Source organism: Microtus pennsylvanicus, chromosome 11 (assembly GCF_037038515.1).
Source record: "Microtus pennsylvanicus isolate mMicPen1 chromosome 11, mMicPen1.hap1, whole genome shotgun sequence".
Lineage (NCBI taxonomy): Eukaryota > Metazoa > Chordata > Mammalia > Rodentia > Cricetidae > Microtus > Microtus pennsylvanicus.
In genome coordinates this window covers 10578855-10606825 of record NC_134589.1, presented here as the reverse complement: position 1 = coordinate 10606825, position 27971 = coordinate 10578855, and the positions used below count along the sequence as shown (strand labels likewise).

At 50.6% G+C, this 27971-nt stretch overlaps 2 protein-coding genes, 1 long non-coding RNA gene and 3 other non-coding genes across 9 annotated transcripts; 2 read left to right on the top strand and 4 right to left on the bottom strand.

Annotated features, from left to right (window-relative positions):
• Positions 1–169: 169 nt before the first annotated feature.
• On the top strand, positions 170–18982 carry St6galnac2 (ST6 N-acetylgalactosaminide alpha-2,6-sialyltransferase 2). 2 transcript variants are annotated; one of them, XM_075990180.1, is made up of 9 exons: positions 170–391; positions 5422–5479; positions 9489–9669; positions 10663–10825; positions 11460–11598; positions 13529–13632; positions 15726–15809; positions 17140–17239; positions 17972–18978. In XM_075990180.1, exons 1-9 carry the CDS (start codon positions 270–272, stop codon positions 18137–18139), a joined length of 1119 nt encoding a protein of 372 aa, XP_075846295.1. In that variant the 5' UTR covers positions 170–269; the 3' UTR covers positions 18140–18978. The 2 variants fall into 2 exon arrangements, with proteins under 2 accessions (XP_075846295.1, XP_075846296.1); XM_075990181.1 differs by lacking the exon at positions 15726–15809 and having other exon boundaries at positions 17972–18982.
• On the top strand, positions 14772–15727 carry LOC142859802 (testis-specific serine/proline-rich protein). Its single transcript, XM_075990182.1, has one exon. It carries the CDS (start codon positions 14847–14849, stop codon positions 15723–15725), a length of 879 nt encoding a protein of 292 aa, XP_075846297.1. The 5' UTR covers positions 14772–14846; the 3' UTR covers positions 15726–15727.
• Positions 18983–19893: 911 nt separating the features above from the next.
• Positions 19894–24264, bottom strand: LOC142859799 (uncharacterized). 3 transcript variants are annotated; one of them, XR_012912248.1, is made up of 5 exons: positions 24177–24264; positions 23543–23726; positions 23109–23248; positions 21514–21568; positions 19894–20140 (listed from the first exon to the last, which is right to left on the bottom strand). It is a non-coding gene; the product is annotated as an uncharacterized LOC142859799 (long non-coding RNA). The 3 variants fall into 3 exon arrangements; XR_012912247.1 differs by having other exon boundaries at positions 23109–23236; XR_012912249.1 differs by having other exon boundaries at positions 23109–23236; positions 23624–23726; positions 24177–24261.
• Positions 21074–21150, bottom strand: LOC142832039 (small nucleolar RNA R38). Its single transcript, XR_012907132.1, has one exon. It is a non-coding gene; the product is annotated as a small nucleolar RNA R38 (small nucleolar RNA).
• Positions 21648–21728, bottom strand: LOC142832040 (small nucleolar RNA R38). Its single transcript, XR_012907133.1, has one exon. It is a non-coding gene; the product is annotated as a small nucleolar RNA R38 (small nucleolar RNA).
• Positions 23300–23377, bottom strand: LOC142832038 (small nucleolar RNA R38). The gene has a single exon (XR_012907131.1). It is a non-coding gene; the product is annotated as a small nucleolar RNA R38 (small nucleolar RNA).
• Positions 24265–27971: the final 3707 nt, after the last annotated feature.

Genomic DNA, 27971 nt, shown 5'->3' with positions numbered 1-27971 from the left:
AAGTCCCCGGGGGCAGCCCCGGATTGGCAATAGCGGCTCTGTCCTTTTGCGGGGCAGCTCTAGAGACACTCAGTCTCTCAAGTCGTGGCCGACCTCCGGCCTGGGACACAGGGGGAGCTGCAGGACCCGGAGGAGCCGCGGCCGCCCGCGGTGGGCTGGGCGGGGCAGAGCAAGGCTACCGCCTCCGCGCGTCCCTCCAGGTCTGGCCACTCCGCCCGAGAGCTCAAAGCGCAGGAGTGGCAGACGCGGCGCACCCCGGCCGGACTCGAATGGACTTCCCGCGCCGCAGGCTGTTCCGGATGCTGCTGATCGTCGCCGCCAGCTCCGGGGTCCTCCTCACGCTGTACTCCTCGATGGGACAGCGGTCCCAGGAGCCCGGGGCCCCGGCCAGGTAAGCGCTGAGGGACGCTGAGCCCAGGGCGCGGGGAGAGGGCGCGCTCACAGCTCTCCAGTCGCCCGCGGACACCCTGGGCTGACTCGCAGCGGCGACACGTCTTTTGCCGCCTTAATTTCGAGCTGCCCTCTCCCCGCCCCGAACTCACTGGTGACCCTGTCGTCTTTGCTTAATTTCGTCCAGGCCTAATCAAAAGCTCCCTGTTGCACTTTCTTCCTGAATCCACTTTTAGGGTAGAGACCCAAGTCCCGTTTTCCAACTTTCCCCTGCTCACCAGGCTTCCGTTCCGTTCATTCTCTTTGGGCTCTGAGCTCGGGCCTGCCTGCACCTGGCTCCCTTTTATCTGGGCCTATTTGTTTAAGTGGTAACTTTGATAAGCGCCAACTAGGCATGGAGCAACGCGAGCTGATTCAGGACACACCTGATCCTTCCACCCAATTCCTCCCGCTTCACAGAAACCTGAGAATATCTTTAGCGGGCTACAGTTCCGATTTACTGAGGGAGCCTTGAGAGGGGTTAGCTTTATTTCTGGGAGGTGCACCTAGACATACCTAGAATGTGGGTTTGGGGGTAGGAAGAGCCCACACAGCGTTAAGCAGAGACCTCAGCAACCAGCCTTTCTCTTCCTAGCCCTTTTGATTCTGCACAATCCTCAGCGAGGCCTGTTGAAAAAAAAAAAAAAAGTTAGCATCTAGTGTTTGACTAAAGGACACAGCTCAGTTGCAAAATAACATGAAATTGCTTGCGAACAATTGAGTCTAGTCCCCTCAGCTGGCCGCACTGAAGCTAGGCAACATCCTGCAAGGCGCCTTAACGTGAATTCTCACGGAGGGTTAGTGACATCGGATTCCATGTCAAAAAAGCTTTTCCTCTTTAAAAAATACTTTTATTACTTCTTTTACTTTTGATATTATAATATAATGACATCATTTCCCCATTCCCTTTTCTCCCATATACATTCTCCTTTGCTTTTTTTTTTCAAATTCCTGGCCTCTTTTTTCATTAATTGCTGTTACATATATATATACACCTAAATACAACCTGTGCAGTTTGTATACTTGTATGTGTGTTTTCAGGGATGGCTATTTGGTACTGGATAGTCAGTTAGTGTGCTCTTGCCTTGGAAGACTGTCTCTCCTGCTCTCTCAGTATTTCCTAGTTGACTGTGGTTCTTTGTGTAGGTTGAGGCCTCAAGGTCTCTCCCCTGTTCACTCTGGCAAAACCTTTTTCCATTTCAAGAGATCTTTCTTCCTCCAAAATACAGTTCAGTTGGTAGAGTTCTTGCCTCTCACGAATGAGGTCTTGGGGATCGTTCCCCAGGACTAAAAACAAGACAAAAACAATAAGAAAAAACAAAACAAAACAAAAAAAAACGAAAACCCTGACAAAGTCTTCTGTGAACCAAAACCCATCCTTTTCTTTCTTTGTGTGTTTGCTGTAGTAAAACCTGGCTGTGAGGGAGGAAGGGGAAGGTCAGGACTTAGCCTGGCTGTAAGAAGCAGGACTTTGAGAGGATGCTGAGCATCCTTCCTGTGAAAGAGAACCAAGAGACAGTCCAGATAGAAGAGTTCCTGGGCCTACCAAGAGGGTTCTTATCGCACCTTAGCCGGGGATCTGGACATCTGCTCACAGAAGACTCTGGTTCCAGAGGGTTCTCCTGTCTGGGTCTCTGTGTAACAGCTCTGGCTGTCCTGGAACACGCTGTGTAGACCAGGCTGGCCTCAAACTCAAAGATCTGTCTGCCTCTGCATCCTAAATGCTAAGATTAAAGGCATGCGCCACTGACGCCCAACATCTGGGAACTTTATTTTATTTTTTAAGGTAACTTTTTATATTCAATATTTTTTTAAATATTTATTTATTTATTATGGACACACTATTCTGTTTGCATATATGTCTGTAGGCCAGAAGGACACCAGACTTCATTACAGATGGTTGTGAGCCACCATGTGGTTGCTGGGAATCGAACTCGGGTCCTTTGGAAGAGCATGCAATGCTCTTAACCACTGAGCCATCTCTCCAGCCCTATATTCAATATTTTAAAATTAAATTTGTTCTTTGAAAATCCTACATGTCGCTCTGGTGGTGGTCATAGCATACACCTTTAATCCCAGCATTCAGGAGGCAAAGGCAGGCGGATCTCTAAGTTCCAAGCCAACCAGGGCTACAGAGTGAATTCCAGGATAGCCAGGCCTACATAGAAAAACCTGTCTCAGGGAAAGAAAAAAGAAAGAAAGGAAGGAAGGAAGGAAGGTGAAAAGTATATATATATATATACTAATGGCTCTCCCGCTTTACCCTCTCTTGTCCCCTCCCCCACACTCCCACCTGCATTCCTTACTTCCCCCACAAGCAAGCTCTTTTTGTTTTTTGCTTTGTTTTATGAACTTCTGAGTTTAACCAAGGGTGAACATGGCTGTGGACCGGTCCATTAGAGTCTGGTGGGCTCACCAGTGGGTACAGAACTGAAGACAATAATTCCCCTGTCTCCAGCATCCATCCATATCAATAATCCTTTCCCAAGAGAGAGCAGGGTTCCAAGCGCCCCTCCCCTACCCACAGGGGACTGTTGACAGGCCCAGCCTTGTGCAAGACCAGGGCAGGCAGCTGCTTTGAGTTCATGATGGCAGCAGCCTGTCGTGCCCAGAAGACAGCAATACACAGCACCCTCCCACCCCCCAGTCTTTAGGTTCTTCCAGCCCTGGGTTCTACAAAGTTCCCTCTAGCCTCCACATGTGCCCCTCCGTGGGCCCTCACACAGATGAATGCACAAATACCACACACTGAACACATGCACACATTTACACATGCTGTTAAAGTTGACTCTATTTCCATTACTTTGTTTCTTTGTTTTGAGACAGTATCTGATAAAACTCAAACTGACCTCAAACTCCTTTCAGTAGCTGAGGATGGCCTTGAACTCCTGCTCCTCCTGCCTCTGCCTCAAGGGTGCTAGAATTATAGCAGGTGCCAGCCACCACACCTGATGAACACGGTTAGTTTTAGAAAAATGCACACTTTTGTCGTTATTTCTCCGGCTGTCAAGTATTCCCAGGGGTGTGGGTGCCTACCTCCCTTTAAGGAGGAGCCCTCGGGAGCAGGAAGAATGAGGATTCCTAAGAAAGGGCCTTTGAAGTCACCAACCCCAGGGCAGCTTGGAAGTACCATTAGACCTGGAGAGAGGGGTGGGGTTCAGGAGGGTCCCCACTAGCCTCACCCCATCTCAGCCACTTTCGTCCTGCCCTGAGAGTTTGGCGGTTCTTCCTTGGGTTCACAGGGCTGCTGCCGGATAGAGTTACCAGAGAGTGGGGGAAGGTGTGGGGAGAGGTGAGCTTGAACTCAATCAGAATCTCAGGACCGGCAGGCCAGCAGGGCGTGGGTGTTTACCAGTCTCCTTCCAGGCTGCCTAGGCTGAGCAGCACCAGGTCTCAGCTTCTTAGAGGAGGGAGGGAGGAGTCATAGGATTATAGGGGGTGGACATCTGGCTAGTGGAGGAAGGAAGGGGGGTAGGATCATCTCCATTTGAGTTCCTTCAGGATCTTACTAGGAACCTGGGAAACCAAAGGGTAGCACCGATTACAAACTCTGCACTGGCTTAGCGGGCTCAGCATCTACAGGAGACCTGTGTTTCCCAGGCAAAACTCCTGGCCCCCAGCCCTCCACACCCCCTCTTCACTCATGCTTCAGGGGTATGGGTAATAAAGGAGGGAGCACCTGGCCACCAGGTGCTTCTTCCATTCTTTCCCCTCTGCCCAGGGCCTCGTAGTGCCCAGGAAACATGAGCACCCTCTTGCCTCCCTTTAGAAGACACAGGCCTCCCGGAAAGGTACAAGAACCCTCGCCTTTCTCCCTTAGGAACAATGGCTGGCATTTAGAAGACCTTCCATTTGGGACAATATAGCTGTTCTCTTGGGCCCCTTCCAACATTCAGGTGAGCCAAGTACTGGTGAACAGAGGAGGAGACCAAGGTTTTGGGAGATTCAGTGGGCAGCTGACCAGAGACAGAGCTGCATGCAACCTTAAGAGTCAGGCTTTCAAGCCACAGCACACGCACCGTTCACCGGGATGCAGCTGCAGAGCTGTGGGCAACATCGGCTGGAGGAGACCCCTCCCCTCATCATCCCATCCCTAACAACTGCCCCTCAGGCTTTTGTTGTCGTCATTGCTGTTATATTCTGTGTCAGGAGACTTTGTCACCAGCCTGAGACTGGCTTCAAATCTAAGTCGTAGCTTGGCGATGGTGGCGCACGCCTTTAATCCCAGCACTCGGGAGGCAGAGGCAGGCGGATCTCTGTGAGTTCGAGACCAGCCTGGTCTACAGAGTTAGTTCCAGGACAGGCTCCAAAAGCCACAGAGAAACCCTGTCTCAAAAACAAACAAACAAACAAAAAAATCTAAGTCGTAGAGGGTAGCTTTGAACTCTTGATCCTTCTGCCTCAATCTCCTAAATCCTGGGATTAACCAGGCGGTGGTGGTACATGCTTTTAAGCCCAGTACCTGGGAGACAGAGGCAGGTGAATCTCTGTGAGTTCAAGGCCAGCCTAGTCTATAAAGCAAGTTCCCAGACAGCTAGAGATGTTACACAGAGAGACCCTGTCTCAAAAAAAACCTAAATAAGTAAACAAACAAACAAATAAATAAATCCTGGGATTAGGGCTTATATTGCAACATTTACCCCTGGGACTCTGGCAGGAGACCTCTCAGATGGTCACAAATCCAGGGACTGCCCGTCTTTCCTGTTTTCTAGCTTCATATTTTAACTACCCCTATTCCTATATAAACTCCACTTTTCTGCCCCTTGCAGAGACTCGGTTTCTTCCTTTGTGCAGCTGGGCGGGACGCAGTTGAGTGACAGTAGTTTGTGCACCTAAACAGGGAGCTGTGGCCAGAATACGTGTGGAGGATAGAGCCAAGGAGTAGACACCCTGGGGATCCGGGCACTTTGTCAGCCTCAGAGCTGAGGAAATCAGTCTAGAAGCTTAAGGTGCTGCTTGGACCCCCACTTTACTTCTGCCTTTTCCCCCCAGGAGCATCACATCACCTCGAGCATTTGAACCCAAGGCACCGAATGCCGAAAACAGAAAGGTACAGTGGTCCACCACTCTGGGGGCAGTTTGAGCATCTTCTAGCTCAGAGGGGAGGAGGAGAGAAGAAAACAAACAACATTCTTGAAGCTTCTGGGTCTAATCTGTTTGGATGTCTACCAGCACAGGGATAGACATCCATCCTTCTGAGGCATCTTAGATCTGGGATACATTGTTTCCTGAATCCCAACAGAAAGTGGTGGATAGATAAGTTCTGCAGTGTAGCCAGCTAGAACATTCTTGGAAGTCTTAAAATTGTGTCCTTTAACTATGTGTCTGAATGTATTGTTTATGTATGCGGGTGAGTGCAGGTGTCACAGGGGATACAGGCAGTAGAACCCCCAGACTTGGAGCTACAGCCGGTTGTGGGTGCTGGGAACTGAACTCAGATCCTCTCCAAGAGTAGTATGTTCTCTTCACCACTGAGTCTTCTCTCCAGCCCCTTCAAACTGTCTTTTAAAAAAATAATAATAATAATTTTATTTTAGTAGTTATTTATTAGTAGTAGATGTTTGCTTGTGTATATGTATATGAACCACTTGTGTGCAGGTATCCAAAATGCATAGCATCCCCTATAACTGGGATTATGGGCAGTCGTGAACCACCCATTGTGGATGCAGGGAATTGAACCCTGGTCCTCTGACTGAGCAATGCACGTTCTTAACCACCCAGCCATCTCTCCAGCCCATTAAAATTGTATCTTTGTGTTGAATGGATTCTGTACTCTATTTCTCCAGATATCTCCTTATGATAAGTCACAGTTCACTTGCTCACGGAGGAGTAATGCTAAACTCTGGGAAAATGCCCCATGTTTGCCTCAGGTGTCTTAGATCTTAAGGACTCTAGTTGATAACCCTAAGTAGTAGCTGGCACAGCACTTCATTCTCAAGTTTCAGTTAAATTGGTGTATTTGAGGTGGGGGCAGAGACAAACAGAGGCACGGAGAAATCGGGTGCCTTGCCCAGGGCCCCCAACAGCAATCGGTGCCACTGGGATGGGAGCCCGGACCTGACCGCAGAACTGGCCACACACTGGGTGGTGTGCAGAACTTTCCTGCACCCCCCAGCTCCTCTTATTGGATGAACTGGGAGATGTCTGTTTCTTTTATGGTTAATACAGGCTTAAGCATTGTTTACAATACCCAAGAGTCTGGACTCCGACATGTTAACTGAGGTTTGGGGGGCTCCGGGAGAAAAGGCGTCCATGCGGTGAAGAGTTTAGTGATAGGCCAGGCATTCGGAGACAGCACAGTGGTCTGGTCTGGTCAAGCGATGAGGGAACCTGTTGTGAAACAGGACATGAGCCCGTGTTAGCAGCTGAAGAGGCTGCGGGTATCTGGAGTGCGTGGGCCAGGTCATCTTAAGTTTCCAGTGGGTATTCTGCTCTGTGCTGATTGGCACAGTCCCAGGTAGTTTAAAATAAGCATTGCGGTGACTTTTGAATATAGGAAGCAAGCTACTCTGTAATGGGGACAATCCCACCGTCATGTTCGAGGTACCCAGAGACCAAAGAAAAAAAGGCAGACAGACCTACGGGTGCACAAAGTATCTTTTATTGGAGGAGCTTTTGATGGAAGTGTGGCCCTGGGAAGCGGCAAGGCCGGTTGAATTCCCACACTTTGGACCAGAAGAGGGATTTATTTGTGGCTTTAAACAAAAGTGACTTCATCTGAGCTGGAATGTGTCTGGTTTGTCTTTAGGAAATATTGGAGATGCGGGTGTGTCCATCTGTGGGTGAGGGCACTAGATAAATGCAGAAAGTGCACCCAACTGAACTGAGCCATGCAGGACAAAAACACCCGTCGACTTTACTGCCTGAGTCATGGGCTCACCCACTCACACCTGCCATTATAACCCCCTTCCTGATTCCGAGCAACCTCTTCCTGCCGTTTCATCGAACCTTACTAACTGCCCTTCAGACACCAGCACCCGCAAGCAAACCTCCAGTCTTTCCAAGGGAAGTACAATGGTTTAGGCAGAAGTCGTGTATTCCTTGGCCATGGGACACAACACGAGTCTGACTTTCTTGCCTCTGCATGCGTGTGTGTGTGTGTGTGTGTGTGTGTGTGTGTGTGTGTGTGTGTGCGCGCGCGCGCGCGCGCTCTAATGCACCACTAGCAATGTTCTTGAGTGTTTCTCCACTCATCTCAATTTGCCATATGCCCTGCGGTTTGGGTTGCAGCATTTTTGCACAGTGTGGGATGCTCACATGTTGCATGATAGCAGAAACCACTGTCTGACCATTTCCTGCTGTGTCCTTTGATCAACGGCTTCACAAAGAAGCTTATTCAGAAGGAACAGAGCCTTGCCCCACCCCCTCACCAAGGCTGTGTGAGACTCAACACTGTGGGAAAGCTACAGATTAGCTCCAGCGCTGGCTAAGAACCTCAGTCTCCTGAAGGGCCCTGACTGCAGAGCTGATGTCTTGTTCCCGAGGCTCCCAGAACTCAGGGCACAGGCTAGGTGACTTCAGACAATGGAGGTTGGGAGTGGAGAGATTGCTCAGTGGTTAAGAGCTTGTGCTGCTTTTGCAGGGGCCCCAGATTTGGTCTTCAGCACCCGTATCAAGCGGCTCACTCACAGGCTCCTAGAACTCCAACCTTGGGGGCTCTGATATCTCTGGTTTCTGTCGCGGCTGCTCTCACACGCATAAAAGCACACATATGCATCATTAAAAAAACAAAGAAACAAATCAACGCTCTGGTTCTGAATGCCAGAGGACCAGTAGACCAATATCACATCAGAGCTGCATACTTCCCCTGGGGTTCTAAAACGTCTCCCTTGCCTTCATCTGTCTTCTGGCATCTCCGGGATATCTTGGGCTCAGCTCAGTACCAGTCCGTCATTGCACCCCCCCCTGTGTGGCCTCATCCTCAGGGGGCTGCCTCAGCCCCTAAAACCCCCTTCTGGTGACTTCACAAATACCTTATTTCCGAGCAAAGTCGATGTTTCAGCTCCTCTGCTGTGACAAATGCACGAGGGAGAAACTGCAAAGGAGGAGCAGTTGTGTTGGCTCATGGCTCCGCCCTGGCCACTCGGATCCACTGTTCCTAAAGGCAGGGCATCATGGGAGACAGCAGTGATAAAATGGAGTCATTTACATCATGGCAGCCAGTAGGCAGGGTGAGAAAGCACAAGGGGACCTTGGGACAAGATAGAGCCCTCAAAACATGTTGCAGTGACCACCTCCCTCCAGGGAGGCCTCACTGCAGAAGTTTCTACCACCTCCCATGATGCCATTACATTACTTTATCATCATCATCATCATCATCATCATTGTAATAGTAGTGTTTAGAGACAAGGTTTCCCATGTGTCCATGGCTGTCTTGGAACTTAATATTTACACCAGGCTGGCCATGAACTCACAGAGATCCCTCTGCCTCTGCATTGGGAGTGCTGGGATTAAAAGTGTGCACCACCATGCCGGGCTGTCATCAAATCATTAACCCATCTATGAGTTAACTGATAAGGGCAGGACTCTTGCAGTCCAAATGCCTCTCTGCAATTGGCTCCACCAGCTGAGGACAAAGGCTACCTGAATGGCACATCATATCCAAAGCATCACAGTCTCCGTGTTAAGGTTCTCAGTGGGGATGAGTGCTGCGGGTTGGAAATCAGCAGCCAAGGGAAGGAGAGCGGACTCCATGCTTCCCAGCAACTGTCATTTCCCAGTGCGATCCCCCTGGTGGTAGGGCTGCCTTACGGCAGAGAGGTCATACCCACTGGTTGCTAAGTACCCAAAGTTTGCCCAAGCGGGTGTTGGAGGAGTATGAAGCCAGATCCACTGAAACATGGATGTGTGACATCTGGAGAAGGGCTGGACAGGCTAAATCCAGAAAGTTCCCTGACCCCACCGGGCTGCTGAATCATAGGCTATCTCAGACCCAGTGATGACCCTTCTGGAGGGGTAAAGGAAGCTAGCCCCTCCATCTGAATTCTCCAGTGATGTCATGGGCTCCCAGGAGACACCCTGGCCCCTACCCGACAGGCTTAGCCCTCTCCTCTTCTCAGCCACAGAGGCAGTTTTGTCAGCACCGACTCTCCCTGGCTGTTCACAAGGACCACCACTTCCGGGGCCTGTTTGATCTCTCCACCCCAGTGCTCCTGTGGAGCGGCCTCTTCACTCAAGAGCTCTGGAACAATCTGAGCCACTACAAAGTCCCCTATGGGTGGCAGGGGCTCTCCCACGAAGGTAACCTGCTACCTGCTCCTCCTCTCTGCCCTCTGCCTCCTGTCCCAGCTGGCCCCTTCTCCCCAATGTTGGCCTGCAGTGTAGCAGGTCTAGCGGCCTTCACAGCATCTATGGAGAGCCTCATGGGGTCTTCTCTGTGTGACTCCTGCTTCTCTCTCTCCTCCTTCATCCAGTCACCCAGGGCTAAGCTGAGATGCCCTTGCTTAGTGGCTTTCACTCTCTTGGGGTCTCCTTGGCATGGAAAATGCCCAGTGTTTAATGCCATTCTGATCGCAGAGGTTTAGGGGCCTTCATGGCACCATCGTGGATGCTTATTGCCCACACCACCAACCACACTCAGACACACCCCAAGGAACTCTTGTGTGGGGTGGGCCTTGGGACGCACAGATTCACAGATTCCGTGTTCAAAGGATGGATAGATCGTGTTAAGATCTTGGTCACCTGCTGGGTGTGGTGGCACACACCTTAAATTCCAGCACTCCCTAAACAGCAGAGGCAGGTGGATCTCTGTGAGTTTCAGGATATCCAGGGCTACATAGAGACACCCTGTCTTGGATGATTCTTCTTCTTCTTCTTCTTCTTCTTCTTCTTCTTCTTCTTCTTCTTCTTCTTCCTCCTCCTCTTCCTCTTCCTCCTCCTTCTCCTCCTCCTTCTCCTTCTCCTCCTCCTCCTTCTTCCTCTTTCCTTCCTCCTTTTTCCTCCTCCTCCTCCTCATCGTCCTCCTCCTCCTCCTCTTCTTCCTCTTCTTCTTCCTCCTCCTCCTCCTCCTTCTTCTTCTTGGTCTTATATAAGTATATAGTCTTAGAGAACTAGATATTCAGGCCACCCAGACCCCCCCATCCTTTTCTCCATCCCCTCCACACACACTGTCTCCTCTTCTACCCCCATCCTCTTTACTTCCTGGGTCTCCATAACATAGGTCTCAAGCCAGACCATCTGGGGAAAGCCTGGCCACATTCGCTGCTCATGATTCCGCCTTGTCCTCACCCACAGCTATCATGTCTACCCTACGCCTTCTCAAGAACCCCGAGAGCGCTGAGCTGTTCGGTCCTTCCAAACCACTAAGCTGTATTCGGTGTGCCGTGGTGGGTAACGGAGGCATTCTGAACGGATCCCGTCAGGGTCAGAAAATCGATGCCCATGACTATGTGTTCAGGTAATGAGGGCAGGCGCCAGGCAGTTGGGTGGAAAGCTCTTGTTTTGCTAGTCCTGAGGGAACATCTACCCCGAGGCCAAAACCAAGGCAGTTGCCAGCCTAAGGCAGCTCAGCAGTTAGAACCAACAGTTCTCAATCTGTGGGTCATGGTCACATGGTGGGGGTCAAATGACCCTTTCACATGGGTCACCTAACACCATTGGAAAACACATACCTATTTACATTACGATTCATAACAGTAGCAAAATTACGGTGATGAAGTAGCAACAAAAATAATGTTTATGGTTGGGGGTCACCACAACGTGAGGAACTGTATTAAAGGGTCACAGCATTAGGAAGGTTGAGAACCACTGGTCTAGACCAAGGATCAACCAACCCCAAAGACAGAGCACAGGGGCCCAGTGTGAAGGAACCTGGGAGGAAGGGTCCCAACGGCCAGCTTTACCCATTCAGAGAGCATCCCTTGAGGACCCTAGAAGTGAGGATAGGCTAGACCCCCAAGCCAGCTATTCTCATGGGCAGGAGTGGTGCAGTAAGAGGGGTGGGCACAGGTGAGGCAGCGCCATGGAGAGGGAAGTAAACCAGACAACATGGAGTAGCCACAAAGACGCTGATGGCCTTCTGCTGGGGCCAGACTCAACGGAGCGGTGATCAAAGGCTTTGAGCACGACGTGGGCACCAAAACCTCCTTTTACGGCTTTACCGTGAACACCATGAAGAATTCCCTCATCTCCTACTCCAGCCTGGGCTTCACGTCCGTGCCACAAGGGCAGGTGAGGCCAGCAATGGGTGAGCCATGGTGGCTGGCAGTGGGCATTGTCTTCTTAGGGACTCGTGTGGGCTGGGTCCTGGGACGCACAGACTCCCTGTCCCATGGATGGAGAGATGGTGTTAAGGTCTTGGTCACCAGCTGGGTGTGGTGGTGCACACCTTTAATCCCAGCATTCCCTAGACAGAGGCAGGCAGATCTCTGTGAGTTCCTGGATAGCCAGGGCTTACAGAGAGAGAGAGACCCTGTCTCAAACAACAAAGCAAAAAGAACTCGGCCCTATGAGGTGGACATTAAAGCTAAATAAAGGCAAATCTGCTGGAGATTCTCCCATTCTTTCCAATGGCTCAGGGCTGCCTCTCGAGCATGGAAGGGGGAGAACTAATATTTCCTGAAAGCAGATGGGACGCCTTGTGAACCCCACTTCACTGGGGAAGAGTCTGAAGACCAGAGCCCTTCAGCAAGCCAGCAGAAGGCCCAAGGTTCAAACCTAGAATGCCCACCCCAGAGTTCCCTTATCTTTGCACAGTGAGATGACATTTATTGGGTACGTCCTGTGTCCCCATAGTGAGCTCCAGGTCAGCCAGGTCTATACAGTGAACCTTTGTCTCTAGCAGGGGAAACTGCAGAGGTTTGGGAATGTGTCCAAAAGCATTGGGCTAGAACTGCCCAGATCCAGGCCCCCCTGGAGATATTTCCATTTCCCCACACTGCCGACAGTAGAACGATGTGTGTGACCTCTTGGACTCTCATCAGAGTCCTGTGTAGGAAGCGGAAGTTCAAAGAGGCTCGTGACCGACATGTCACAGCTAGTGTCCGAGCCAGCCTTGGAGCCCTCTCCCTGGCTCTTCCTGCCACATTTACTTGCTGTAATGCCATGCTTTCTGCCTCGAGCTCTCTGGGTGCCATGTGCAAGGCTCTCGGGTAAGGGGTGCTATGGGCCTAGGAGGGGAGGGGCCGTGTTCCTCCAAGCTTCTGCCTCTGATGGGGAAATTCAGGGGTGTCCTAGGCATATTGTCTACCGCTGAGTCCCCACCGCAGAAGCTATCAGTTGGTGAGAGAACACAATGTGCCCACTGGAATTTTGTAGGGTCTGTGACACACCCTTAAATGATGATCCTTTATCATCTCATCAAGCCAGTGTTTCGGGAATTTGGGAGTGGCTTAGCAAGCAGTTCCAGCCCAGGTTCTCTCAGGCTGTGGACTGCTTCCATCTGAAGGTAGGAGTAGGGCTGGAGTCAAGATGGACATATTGCAGGTTTATGTCACCTGGGCCCTTCTGAAGATCCATCCCCCAAGAGCCCTCATGACATGATCGCTAACTTCCCCCAGATTGAGCAATCCAGAGAGAGCAAGGAAGCAAAGCCCCTTTCATGACTGTCTTTAGGATCTTATGTGTATGTGGCCAGCACCTATGTCTGTGGGCCACGCACATGCTTGGTGCTCACAGAGGCCAGAAGAGGGCGTCGGGTCCCCTGGAGTTGGAGTTGTGGCCAATTATGAACCACCATGTGGATGCTGGGAACCGAGCCCAGGTTTTCCGGAAGAAGAACAAGTGCTCTCAACTGCTGAGTCATCTCTCTAGACCTCTATTTTCTACTTTTAGAGTCTGGCAGGAGGGTCAGGAGACAAAAGGATCAGGACTTCCTGGACTGCATAGGGATTTTGAGATCCTGTCTCCAAAAGAACAAAACAGAGAGAAGATGATACACAATAGTCACAAAGTCTAGCCAGTCCTCACGGGAACGGCAACCTTGCTTCACCTCTTATGGAGAGGGACATCAAAGGTTCTGTGAGCCGACAATAAAACATCCAGGTCCTTCGGAGTGGAAATAAAGCCTAGCAAGGAAATGCTCACAAGCTCGGGTAGCAAGGTGAGGCAGAGGACTGTTTTTCTCTGGAGCTGAAGGTGGCCTTGTCTGGTACCCCGGCAGGACCTGCGCTACATCTTCATCCCCTCGAGCATCCGTGAATACCTGATGCTGAGATCTGCCATTCTGGGTGTGCCTGTCCCAGAGGGACCCGATAAAGGGGACAGGTGAGCGACTGACTGGTGTGTGGGCCTGTCACGTGGGGTGAGGAGGACCGTGAGCATCCCTCCTTGTTTGCAGGATCCATGGTTGGAGAGAGAAGCTGGCTGATGACTCTTTAGCCCCGGCTATGCTAGGAGAAGCTGTGCAAAGAGAAAATTCCCTACAATATTCAATAGTCCCTAGTTATTCAGCATAACTTATCATTGAGGGTTATGCTCTGGCTGACAGTAGGTGCCCTCTTCTGAGGACCCTCGGGTGGGGCAGGCCACAAGGCTCACAGACCTCTGTCCAGTGGATGGAGAGGTATTGCTTGGCCACCTGAAGTGTTGGCATTAAAGCTGAAGGCAGATTTGGCAGGGCTCACATTCTTTCAGGTGATCCAGGGTCCAGGTAGCCCTACCGGCTTCCCTGCTGGATCAGAGGTGGTCTAAGGGTGAACAGCCTGGCCCCTCAGCTCTGGGCTGCTGTCCCAGCTGTCCTGCTGGAGGACAGACAGGCGGCAGGGGCAAGAGGCTTCTCCTCAGTTGGCAGCTGGCCCACTGAGCACACTGCTCTGGAAACCAAGAGCAGGTAGGCATCCCCCCCAGGGCTCTGCCCAGGAGCCAAGAACACTAGGTCCCCAGGCTGGGTCCAGAGAGGTAGGAACAAAGAGTGCCATGTCGTCTCAGCACCTTCCTGATGATCCGTGTCTGAGACCTGGCTTGAATATGCTCACTTGAACCAGGTTCATTGTCTTGTGCCTAAGAACCTATGCCACTACGGTGGCCAGGTGACCAAACCCTTCTCGTGGCTCTCGGAACATGTGACCCACTTTCTCAATGAGCAACTTTCTTTATGGGTTTAATGATAGAAACCAGCAGCAGCCTGGAGAGATGGATCAGTGGTTAAGAGCACTGGCTGCTCTTCCAAAGGTCCTATGTTCAATTTCCAGCAACCACATGGTGGCTCACAACCGTCTATAATGAGATCTAGTGCCCTCTTCTGGCCTGCAGGTAGATGTGCAGCCAGAACACTATATATATAATAAATACATCTTTAAAAAAAAATGATAGCAACCAGGCCAGCCCCTGCTGGGTGCCCCACCCCCACCCTATGATTACATAACAATTGCTCCCTATAGGTCATGAGAACTGAGGATGGGTTCTATGATGCGCTGGGAATGGGCTTTGGGGGGAACCGCCTCAGAGTCCCCGGGTGGATTTAAGCCTCCTTAACACCAATGAGCTCCCCCTCCCACACCCCTATTCCATCCCCAACCCAATCCCCGTCCCAGTCCCGGTCTAACCACGCCCACGCTGATAATTTAACCATCCAGCAGCCTCTCCCTAGCTCTGGAGGCTCAGCCCCTTCCCCTTCCCCCACCCGGGGGACTTCCTCCCGCCCAACCTCCCATAACCCCACCCCAGCTCCTTCTCAGCCATCCTCCCGGGCTTCCTCCCAGTCACCTAGTCCTCACGTCCAGCATGTGTCCCGAGGGTCTACTCAAGCCCCTACCCCTCCAGCCTCCAAATCTCCCTCCCAGACTGGATTGAAAGCTCTCTCTCGAAACCCTTCCCTGACGCCCGCGGTGCCAGTGAACAGGTCCCCTTCCCACAGCCCTGCGGCCTCGGCCTCCTACATCGGGCCCATCCGCAGCATCCCTTCCTACATTGCCCCCTATGTGCCTCGCTTCATGAAAGAGGGCCCCTATTTCCAGCCCCCTACAGCACCTCTTCCGCAAAGTCGGTGCTTTCTCTGCCCCCTTTCGTGCCAGGCCCAGGAATCCAGTAGGCCGCGGCCACCACCACCACCTGACTCTCTCTACTTCCCCCTCCTCCCCCCACCCCCTCACCTCCCCCAGGTGAACTGCACCTACCCTACACCTCCGGCCCTGTTCACACCCCCATCCTCCCTCTCCTACACTCCACCAACTGAGGTCCTGCTGAAGGGGAAGCCACACGTGGTACCTTCGGTGCTACCAGCCACCTTCTACACCCCCTTCTCCCGCTTCTACTCCCAGCCCCGGCCCTACCGCTACCACCGGCGGTTAACCCTCCCCTCACTCTCCCTTCAATACGATGGTTCTGGACGCTCTGTCCACTTCTATCGTGGGACCTAGGCCTCACACCTATTTTGGACCAGAAACCTCTGCCAGTAAATTCAAGCTCCTGCATCCAGACTTCATCCGCTACCTGACAGAGAGGTATGGGGGATGGGGATGGGGTGGGAGATGGGAGGACCAACTTTTTCCTTCTCACCCCATGTCATGTTTATAGTGCCTTCGGCGGGGCCTCATTCACTACACACTGGACTGCGCGCCCGTACTGAGTGCCATGTGCCCATCGCTGCACTAAATGTGTCTGTGGTTTCTTTTACTGACTTACTTACTACCGTGTAGGAGACGGTGATACAGTATATAGGGAGTAAACAAGAAACGGGAAGTTGAGTCCCACGTTCACAAAGTCAGAAGATGTTGGGTGCTAAAAAGTCTAGTGCCATCACTTTTGGCTCCAAACCCAGCCTGCCAAAAGCCAGTGATCCAGAGAACCAAGGGAAACAGACACCACTTCTCTCCCTCCCTCAGTGCCTTAGGTCGGACATTTGGTTCAGTCAGGACATAGTTTGGGTTGTCGTGGAGGACATGACATGAGTAAGTAGAAGCCAGGGATCTGCCGACCGTCCTTCAGGGCAGAGGTCCAGTGGCGATGCCCAGTGCTAGCCGTCCCACAGTTGAGAAACCCACTGTACAGCAGCACAAAAGCCACCATCTCCACAGAAGGTGGTTGGAGCAGGAGGTGGGAGGCCAGTGGAAGCCCTCTGAGCTTGAGTGACCTGCCCGGTCAAGCTCTCGACAGGAAGCCAGGTCTGAGGGCAGCACCTGTGGGTACTATCACACCAGTGAACCCAGAGCTAGGATCTCAGTGAGCTCCCTGCTCAGCCGTAGTTCCTACTGGCTCAGTTGAGTGGGAGGAAAGAAGTTTGGGTCTCAGGTTAAATAAAGAGGCCATCTGTATATGCTCCAAATTTGAAGCTATCAGGGTGGAAGACAATAGTTGTAGAATGGGAGGAAAGGGAGGCTCTCACCCCTCTAAGGTGTTAACTTCATCCTAAGACCCTCACTGTTGGAAGAGAAGGGCCGGTTTCTGACTGTCTCCAGCCTCTTTGAGTGGGTAACCTAAAGTCTAATGTAGCTGTGGTATTCTCATTCAACACCTGAGTGTCTTAAGTTTTGGGGGTTTTTGTAAATCTTTGTGGGGAGGGCTGGACAGGGCGAGGAACATGCAGGCAGGAGCACGTGGAGGCTTTCTCCTTGTCTGTTTCTTGACATTCGCCAGGCTGGCTGACTTCTGAGTTTCCCGGCCTCCCATCTCACTGCAGGACAGCTGGGATTGCAGATAGGTGCTCCTGTGTCCAGCCTCACGTGGGTGCTGGGGACCCAGATTGGGATCTGAAGTTTGTGTGTGACAAGGGCTTTACTCTCAACTCTCCCGTTAGCCCCTTCTCGGATCTTAACGCTTCCGACGTCCTTCCAGGTTTCTGAAGTCCAAGCTGATGAACACACGTTACAGAGACATGTATATGCCCACCACGGGAGCACTCATGCTGCTGACAGCCTTGCACACCTGTGACCAGGTAGGTGGTCCTCTCCAGGAGCCCTGGCAGCGCAGCATGACTGTCAGCTCACTGTGGCCCACTAGTCCTTCCCAAGGCTGGCCACCCTGAAGTGGGGCTCGGCCACAGATAGGACTCCCCAGGAGCAGGAGAGCCCGCTTCCTCCTGTCATCCGGAGGGTGTGGTCTAGGCCAGCTTTGCCTCAGTGGTCCTCCTGCCCGCCTTCCCTCTTTTTATTCGACACGGTATTTAGGGTGCAGTGGGCCAAACAGCTCTTCTGAAAGCAGAATCTGGCTGGGGGGAATCATTTAATGGGGATATCCTGGAGCTGGCAACGGACAGATGAAGCAAGCATGAGGCCCTGCGTTCAGGCTGTGACCCCGTAAAGGCATGAGGGACGGCAGTCAGACGGGCCTGGCTCTGCACATTTTACCTAGTTCAGTGCAGATGTCCTGACTGCAGTCACTGTAGATTGCCTCCATCCTTGAACTTCAAGATCACGATGTCTGAGTCACACTTAAGTTCCAAACCCGTCTCTGCCACTCACTGAACGGGGACACTTGTAATTACCAATTAGCCTGTGTTCGATGGGGTTAAGACTCACTTGTGAGAATGTGTGTAAGCTGAGCTGTTTATCTGCTCCCTCATCTTCCTGAGGGGACCTGCTTGGGGGGACAGGCATCTCTAGCTCCAGTTGCTCCGCTGCTGCACCCTGCAGCTCCCTAAGTGCTCACTGTGACTGTCCTTCCCCAGGTCAGTGCCTACGGATTCATCACCAGCAACTACCAGCAATACTCAGACCACTATTTCGAGCGAGAAAAGAAACCAGTGATATTCTATGCAAACCATGATCTGACCCTAGAAGCTGCCCTGTGGAGGAGCCTACACAACGCTGGCATCCTTCAGCTGTACCAGCGCTGACCCCGAAGGACCCATTTCTTTGCTTCAAAAGCACTTTTTCTTGACCTTTCAACCTTTGGAAGAGGCATCAGTCCCCTTGACCCTCTGCTTCCCCAGAGGGTACTGAGACAAGACTCTACTTGACCCTTGACCCTTGACCCTCTACTTCCCCAGAGGGTACTGAGACAAGACTCGTGGCCACATCACCAGAGCCTGTTCAACGCACGACACGGTCTTGACTTGAGCCAACTCTTCTGGGCTTAGCCAGGGGAGGGCAGACTGCTGTGCAGAGTTCATTTTCACCCCCCAAAATGAGACAGTGATCCTCACCAGCAAAGACCCTGATAGTTTAAAGCTAGCGCCTGATCCTGAGCAACTAGGAACATTAAAGAAGCCATTCAGGGCTGTCTGGAAACCAGTATCAAGCAGAGACCAACCCCTAGCTTAAACCAATGGCACGTCAAATTCCAAAGCCATTCAACCTGTGAGGACATCTTAAGCTTTCTGAGAACACGACATTTTTGCCTTGGGACAGAACCACAGGCAGAAGGTAATTTGAGGCTAGTTAATAGGGTGACGGATGACCACTGTCTCTTCCTATGTGTCGGCTTGGAGGGAGTGGTGAGGTACAGCTCAGGACTTGGACTAGCTCACAGGCACAAGCACATCCAGCACCAGTGTACGGGAGGTACTGACACTTGGCCAGCTACACACAAGTTGTCACTACCGAAGTTCTACTGGAGATGTATCACACGAAGTTCTACTGGAGATGTATCACCATCACTCCTTGTCACCAACAGGATACTAGAGTGACGGACCCTCATCCTTGCATCACAGCTTCAATAAACACCAACTGAGGCAGTTTCTGTTTCCTGAGCCATTTAGTCTCACGCAACCAAGATATCACAGGGCCCCTAGAAATGTGTCCGGTTGTGGGTGGGGAGTGCTTGTCCCAAGGATTGCCGGCCAGACACCCTGAGGCTGAGGACTGACATTTGGTTCTACAGTTTGGGAAAACTGACAGGATAAACCAATGACCTAACAACTTTTAAGAACCCCAGAAGGGCCGGTAGTGGTAGTGTGCAACTCCATTCCCAGCAGAGGCAGATGTCCCTAACTGGGGAAGCTGAGACAGCCTGGGTTTAGCCTCTTGCTGCCCCGAGAGGAGTTAAAATGTTGGGTAAACGGACTCTCAGGAGTCCTGCAAAGCAGACAGTTCTGTATCAGTTATTCAGACTCCCTCAGTCCCAAGATCTCACAGCTGTTACTACCTAAACCCTACTGCCTTGGCAACCCACATTTCCCTGGCACCCTTTGATCCATGGTGCAGACACAGTAGCAGTACATTCATCAATGAACCAAATGATTTCTTTAAAGACCTATTTATGTGAATGGGTGTTTGCATGCATGCTGGCCTGTGCACCACTTGCATGCCTGGTACCCAGGCATTTGGGTACCTGCATGAATGGGTACCATGATGACCAGAAAAGGGTACAGGATTCCTTGGGATTAGGGTTACAGATGGTTGTGAGCCCCCATGTGGGTACTGGAATTGAAGCCAGGTGTTCTAGAACAGTCAGTGCTCTTAGTCATCCCTTCAACCCCATCATCACTGGATTAAGTGTTAGGTAATTTCAGGTGGCAACCTATGATTTAGATACAAAGTCAACTTTAACAGGTCAATAGAAAATATCTGGATGTCTGCGGTTAGGTTCAAGTGTTATTCTAGAACTCTTTTTTCTAAGCCTCAATCTCATAACCACAATGCTAGTGAATTAAATTTTATAGTTTATTTGTGCTTCAAATTAGAAAGCTTAACACCAACTTCTCAGGAAATCCACTGTGAGAAATGCCGCCCTCCCCCTCCAAGTGCCTCCAATATTCGCTAGCTGCCAGAGGCTTCCAGGGTGACTGCAGTCACTTGACTCTGCTGGCTGCTTTTGCAGATCAAACTCCAAGGCCCTTTGATGACACTCTGGGAAACTGAAGGCCAGCAACAGCAGGACACTCCAGGGCAAAAACCTGAAAACAAAACATGAAGGAAACTGAAGAGTCTGGGAACAAGTGCATCAGCCTGCAGCTCCTGCCACTACCACTTACCAAGCACTGTGTGTGCTGTGCGCACAGGCGGGCACTCCTAAGTTCCAATGCAGAATGATCAACTAGTTTGTTTTAGGAGACAGGAGAAATTTCTGGTAATGGTCAAAAACCCATGAAGCATCAGGAATATTTACACTCAACTCACTCCCTTTGGACATGACCTTTGAATTCACCCAGGAGCAAAGCCAAGCGGCTGTGGGCAGCTAGGGCTCAGTCAATCTCACCCAAATGCAAATACTTCAGGTGATGAAACAAAAATGCAGCCGTACAGGCACAGAAAGCCTGTGCACACCTCCCAGTTCCTGCAGGAAAGCACAATCTGAGGGCACTGCAACTGGCCACAGAAACAGGAATTACTGAGGTGGAGTTCGCCCAGCTCCACACCCCAGGGCCACTTGTTTCTTGTTACCCTGGTGCCCATCAAGCAATCTGACATTCAGACAGGACCTAATCTGTACGAGGCTGCCAGGGTCAGGGCACCTTCTTTCCTAAATGTCAGGGCTGCAGCAGAGGCAAGGACAGAGTCATTAGGCATTCTAAAGTCACAAGCTGGCACAAGTCTTACATTCCCGTCTCCTTCAAAAGAGCACATTCATTTTCTAGAAGTATGTGACAAGGACCCTTTCACTTCACAACGAGCACAAAACGAGCCCTGGCAGCATACCCACTTCTGCTAACTCAGGGGCTGTGCCCTCAGAGCCATCACTCAATGGAGAGGATTACAGGGCAAGCAGGCAGCAGGTTTCTGGAAGGCTGGCACACTACACCAGCTCCCAGCAGGGCACACAAAGCTCTTTATGGCGTCCACTCGATCCCTTATAAAGCTCGAATTTCTTCAGGCAGAGCGCCACACCCCTGAGCCTCAGAATAGAGTATTTTCCCTCAGCTGAAGTTTTCAGACAGGGATAACTAACCATCCATCATAGGCATATGGGCTTTTTTTGGAACACAAACAAATGGGAACATAAAATCACAAGGAACATGGCGGCGCACGCCTTCAATCCGAACACCTGGAAGGCAGAAGCAGGTGTTCCTCGGTGAGTTTGAGGTTAATCAGGTCTATTCAGTGCTAGGCCAGCTGGGACTATACAGTAAGACTATCTCAGATTAGAGGGGGGAGGGACTCCAGACAAAAGCAATCGCTTCATTAGTCACAAGGAAGCTGTCTCACCCTGCACAACCTGGAGAAGAAAGAAAACCACATTGAAATCTCCCTTGTCAGGGTAGGGTGTCAAAGGCACTGATACTCCACCCCACATCCTGATCCAGGCTCAAGTCCAGGTGCAGATGATTACCTGTGTGGCGGCTACAGCATCCTGCATCCTTCTCCTCCCATGACTCAGCCTGCACCTGGTGATAAGCAAACACACCGTAACTCTAGAGCAACTCACTGTAAAACCATGCCCGGAGCCTGCCTGTCCCTGGGAAACTGAGCTTCAGATAACCACATTCCACACAGAAAGGCCTCTTGACCTTCAGTCAGGGATAACTTACATCATCATGCACTCAGCTCCCACAGAACTGCCAGCCTCTGAGCATGAGAACGCTTTAGAAAGGTTTTTTTTTAAAAAAAATATTTTTATGTGTGTTTTGACTACATATACATGTGTACCATGTGTGTGCCTGTAGAGACCAGAAGAGGGCACGGGATTCCCTAGAAACGGACTTACATGCAGTTGGCTGCTCGAAGTGGGTGCTGGCAATGAACCCAGGTCCTCTTTAACCAACTAACCACTGACCATCTCTCTGGCCACTCCTGTCCTCCTAAAGACAGGATCACTAACATTAAGGAAGCAAAGACAGAAGTGTGAGTTGGAACCCAGCCTGTACTACACAGCCAACTCAGGCTACAAGGTAAGACCTTCGGGTGGAAAGGTCACTTCCAGCAGCAGGGGTCTGATCGCTGAGCCAGGATCTTTGGCACAACGGTTTAGGTCACCCACTGGACAACCATCTATCACAAAGGCTACCAAGAAATGACATCATACAGTTTCTCCTCCCCCACCCACATGTACGACAGCAAGCATGTGGTTTTTAGTTTTGTTAAAGACTAAAATTAGAAATCTACCCAGGAGCCTTTTAAAAACAGCCAGCACTCTAACCTTGCTGTAAGAGAAGGCCTCGGCTCAAATAGACCAGAATCGTTCAAACTGTTTCTGTACGCCGGCTCCAGACCTCCCACAAGGCTGATTCCACTCTAGAACCATTTGCATCCACTGGCAGAAGTGGACCCAGGAAACACGTTTTATGTTCTGAGATACATCCGAGCTTAAAAACAACCACTTCTACGTCACAAGACACAAGGCTCTGTGCCACCATCAGTTGGCAGGTCAAAATCTTTCATCTAAAATGCAGTTTTGGCTCAGTGTGTAAAGGAGAGAACACACTCCATCCTGACTGACAAACATAGCCATGGCACACGCACATACAAAAGTAGTATCTTTAAGTACGCACAAGGTTTGATCCCCTGCCCAGAAAAACCTATATAAAATGCAGTTTCTAGGGGGTTTCTTAACCTCAGTTCTATTGACATGTTGGGTGCATAAGTCCTTATACTGGGGCTCGAGAGATGGCTCAGCAGTTAAGAGCATTGCCTGCTCTTCCAAAGGTCCTCAGTTCAATTCCCAGCAACCACATGGTGGCTCACAACCATCTGAAATGAGATTTGATGCCCTCTTCTGGTCTGCAGGCAGAATATATATACTCTGTATACATAATAAATTAATATTTAATAAAAAGTCCTTATACTGGCTGTCTCGTGCCTTGAAGGAGTCATCCAGCATCAATTGGATGTCCACTGAAAGCCAATAGCTGCTTACACAATCTTGAGCAGAATCCCCACTATGTGGCAGCAGAGTGGAAGACAACCTTGTATTTGCAAACTTTTTACCTCTTAATCAAACAGACCAATCCTTCCAGGCAATCCCTGTGATTGTGTGAAGAAGCTGTTAGCACGCATAGCGTCAAGAAGGTCCTTCCGTGCCACGCCCGACAATGTCTCCAGGAGCCAACTCCAATCTGAAAGGATAACTAGACAACAGACTTCACTGGAACAGAGACAACCCGTAAGGTGTTAAAAGGTAGAGCCTCAGTAAACCACGACTCTTCACAAGCCATGTCATCTCAGACAGGGATAACTTTAATTCATCCTCGGCTCCACCAGTAACAAACTCCTAAATCCCAGGCAACCCAAACTCATGGTCCAAGTCTCTTCTTCCCTTCATCCCTGTTCATCCTGTCTCCCATGTTATATGGCGGGTGACACTCGGTGGTTCCGAGTTACACTGGCAGAGCCTCTCTTCTGGACTTTGAGTAGAAACTTACCGAAATGGACTCATGGCTCGACACGCGTTCTCACAGCTGAACTTTATATTAGCACGCCTGAAGCAGATGTCCATCATCTACCTTCTCATCGGTGGCCACTCGGGTCCGTTTACGCTTAGGGATCCTGCCATTACTCCTTTTGCAGCCTTGCTTCTCAGCGTCGCAACAGGTGCAAAAGGCGTGCCTTCAAGGAAAGAAAAAAATATGCCAGGGGAAACTATTTTGCAGGCCCCTCAATCACAACCTGCAGTCATTCGTCAAGGCACTACGGGTGGGCAAACGTATTCGCGTCAACGCTCAGGCATTAAAGGCCACCCCGCCTCAATGGAAACCCCAGGGCCCGCAGGGTCGCATGCTCGGCGCATGGCTGGCCGTGAGACACAGGGAGCTGGGCAAGTTGGGAAGAACTCCCAAGAGACGCGAATTCGAAGCCTAAAATGGGCTTCAGCCCTCTTTCACACAACAGTTCTCGCAGTCTGGAAAACCTTTTTTTAAAACACAGAATCTTAGACCATCTAAGACCTTAAATAGCAATGCAGAGGAAGGGCTTATGGCGGCCACTTCACCTCTGGAGGAGACAAGCATGGTGACGGCATGTGGAGAAAAATCTCATTTTCCCGCTTCCACAGCTTACCAACACCCGAAGCGCTAGCCTTTTCAGTGAGTGAACGAAAGACAAAAGCAGCCATAACTTCCACACACGCGGCGGCGGACCTCGGAAAGGGCGAGGTTACGGCTGCGCGCAGTCTTCCCACCCCGGTCTCGCCGGAACTCTCGCGATGTTGAGAAAGGCCTGTTGGGAAATGTAGTTCTAAATCGACCGTGTCCGAGCGTCGGTCGTCTCTCCTGTGAGTGAAGAGAAGGGGTAAGATGATGGCCGCCACCAGGGGCAGCAGAGGTTCCTGGGGTGGGAAGTTTGGTCTGATGAGGAAACTCAGGCTCGTGGTCAGTTGCTCTGCGGATTTTATCTGGGGTGGAGAGGCGTCGATTGCCTTTGCCCAGGGAGAAATCCCAGGGTCTCGTCGGCTGCTTTTTAGACGGGAGACGAGAGCGGATGCAGGCAGCAGGGGGCGCTCGAGCCGTAGGGTCCCGCCTGCCTGGGACCCTGTCCGGACCGGAGTAGCAGGAAATCATAAAAACTGACGGGAGTAGCAGGACTTCGTGAAAACAGCTCCAGGCTGGCACCTCCAGAAGCCCAGGGAGTTGCCCCCATCCTTCTGGGACCTTGACTTCAGTGACAGCCTACCTCGTCCCGGCCGCGGTGCTGAAAAGAACTTCAGGACTAGCCAGTAAAAATTGGAGAGAAAATAATTTTAATGGAGGTGTTTAGCGTGAGGATTAGGAGAAAGGCGCCCAGGAGAATGGCGTGCCCCAGTGTGGAAATGGGCTCCAGTCAGAGCTGCAGCTAGTTGCTTAGTCTTAGCCACATATACTATTTTGGTGGCTCTGAGTTACTCTTCAAACGGTTGCTAGGAGACCTCCCCCATCCCCACTTTCTTGCTCTCTTGATAAGTGAGATAAGTGTGGGGGCTCCGGAGAGGCTTTGGATGGAGCTTGTAGTCCAGAAGCCGTTAGGGTCGCAGGTTTAGTTTGTGTCTTCCATGTAAATGTGACGGCCTCTGGTAAGAGTCCCAGAAAACTGTGGCTTCCTATCTGTGAGGGGAGAAAGGGTCTTAAGTGGTTGGCACTAGAAGTCTTGCTTCTCAGTTAGCAAGAGACTCCAACCCAGATTCCAGAATGAGGGACCCTTTTCCTTCTCATGTCCCCAAGGCTTTCCTTTCCTTTCTATCCTGCCTGATTTGGAATGTGATTTTTTTTGTTTTGGGGAAGGTGGGAGTTGGTTTTGTTTTGTTTTTTTCAAGACAGGGTTTCTCTGTAGCTTTGGAGCCTGGAACTCACTCTGTAGACCAGGCTGGCCTCAAACTCACAGAGATCCGCCTGCCTCTGCCTCCCGAGTGCTGGATTAAAGGCGTGCGCCACCGCCGCATTTTTTATTAACAGGGCAAAATGGAAAGACAAGGCCAGACCTTACACCTATTAGGAAATGAGTTTAAATTTACAAGATCAAGAGCCTTGGATTCATAACTCTTATATATATTTTAATTGATTTTTTTATTGAGCTCTACATTTTTCTCTGCTCCCCTTCCTGCCTCTCCCCTCCCCTTCAACCCTCTCCCAAAGTCATGCTCCCAGTTTACTCAGGAGCTCTTGTCCTTTTCTACTTCCCATGTAGGTACTCATAACTCCTAATCATTCTGCTCAAATGGGACTCTGTAGCATTTCGTCTGTTCCATTTTTTTAATGTGGAAATCTGTTGCCGACACATATTCTTAATGACCATATTTGCTTATATGTATCTCCTTTAATTTGATTGTGAATGCTTCATGAGCCGGGGGATGTGTCTTAATATTTTCTTCTTAATTTCCTCAACGTGCTGGATTTACTGTTTGGCAGTCTTCTCACAGAATGTTCCGAGGAAATAATCACTAATGTATTCAGCAAGAACACAGGCCCTTGAATGTGTCTGTCTTACCCTTGATGACACGTCATTTTGTTTAATACTGAAGGGAGGAAAGCATTTTCTCCAGGCACACTGCGTCCTTTCATTTGAGACCCACAGAGGGAATTGTGAAGAGTTTACCCAAAGCTGCTTGTGAAACTTGTGGCCACGTGACCTTCTGCAGCTCAGATAATAATGGTAGGTAGTGCTTTGCGATGGCTGCTGAGGCGGCTGCTCACTGCGTTGGGGGCCTTTCATCCTCCCGGTCTATGAGCACCGTCGTCGTTGTCCCGTTGGGCAGATGAAGAAACACATATTGAGCGACCAGGCACTGTTTAAGTCACACCAGCGTTGGGCAGGCTTGGTGTGATCGCAGCCTGAGGAGGTTATGCTTATCACCAAGTTGCTCTGCCCTGTGAGTAAATTGATCTATACAGAAGAACTTTCCTTTTATGGGAAAAGCAAAAACAGGAGGATTTTTTTTTGTGTGTTTTGTTTTTTGTTTTTCTGAGACAGGGTTTCTCTGTAGCTTTGGTTCCTGTCCTGGAACTCGCTCTGTAGACCTGGCTGGCCTCGAACTCACAGAGATCTGCCTGCTTCTGCCTCCCAAGTTCTGGGATTTTTGTGTCTTTAAAAAAAAAAGTTTGTGTGTGAGGGTATATGCAGATGACATAGAGGTCAGAGGTCAGCTTTGGTTCTCAGACACCCTCCACCTTATTTTTTTGAGTCTGAACCTCTCTGTAAACCTAGAGCTTGTAGATGTGACTAGACTGGCTGGCCAGTGAGCCCCAGGGACCATGCTGTCTCTGCTCCCCCGAGCTGGGATTACAGGCACATGCCACCGCAATCAGTTTTCTCTTCCATTTTATTGATTTATTTATTTTGGGGAAGGCGTGTTTTGTCTGTATGTATATCTGTGTACCATGTGTATGCCTGTAGCATGAATTCTAATTGGTCTTAATAATGAAAACCCAGAGTCAGCTCTCAGGGGTGAAAGCTGAAGGGTCAGAGAAGCAGAGCAGCCAGACACCAATGCTCAGACGGAAAGGGCAATCCTGTCTCTACAAATCCTCAGACTGAATTCTCAGACTGCACTGAGCTCCTGTCTCCTCCTACCTCATATTCCTCTCTCCTCCCAGCCATATCACTCCTGTCTCCTCCTACCTCATATTCCTCTCTCCTCCCAGCCATATCACTCCTGTCTCCTCCTACCTCATATTCCTCTCTCCTCCCAGCCATATCACTCCTGTCTCCTCCTACCTCATATTCCTCTCTCCACCCAGCCATATCACTCCTGTCTCCACCTCCCTAGTGCTGGGATCACCTTTGTATGAGCTCTGTTTCTCTTTTAGAGTGATTCAGTCTTGTGTAGCCCAGGGTGGCCTTGAACTCACAGAGATCCACCTGCCTCTGTCTCCCAAGTTCTCAGATTAAAGGCGTGTGCCACCACTGCCTGGCCTCTATGGCTAACTAAGTGGCTTAGCTCTGCACTCTGATCTTCAGGCAAGCTTTATTTGTTAGCTTACAAACAAAATATCAGTACATGTGTCTACTGCCAACATGTAGCGGCCAGAAGAAGATGTCAGATTGCCCCTAGAACTGGAGTTACAGTTGTGAAGTGACATTTGGTTTCTGAGACTAGAATCTGGGACCTCTGGAAGAACAATGCTCTTAACCACTGAGCCATTTCTCCAGCCCCTGCACCTAGCTTCTTAGGTGAGTGCTGGTTATCTGGGCTCATGTAGTGATCTGGTCCCCTGTCTGTCAACTGCAAGTTTTCTGTCTTTACAGAGGTGGTTGGAGACTAATAAAAAATGCTGACCGAAGAATGCACCTGCTTTGTCAGTTTGAACCACACGGTGGCAGAGTGAGGATGAGCATCCTCTGTCTCGAGGAGCCGCTCTCCGGGAGGCTGTAGGGCTTTGGGAT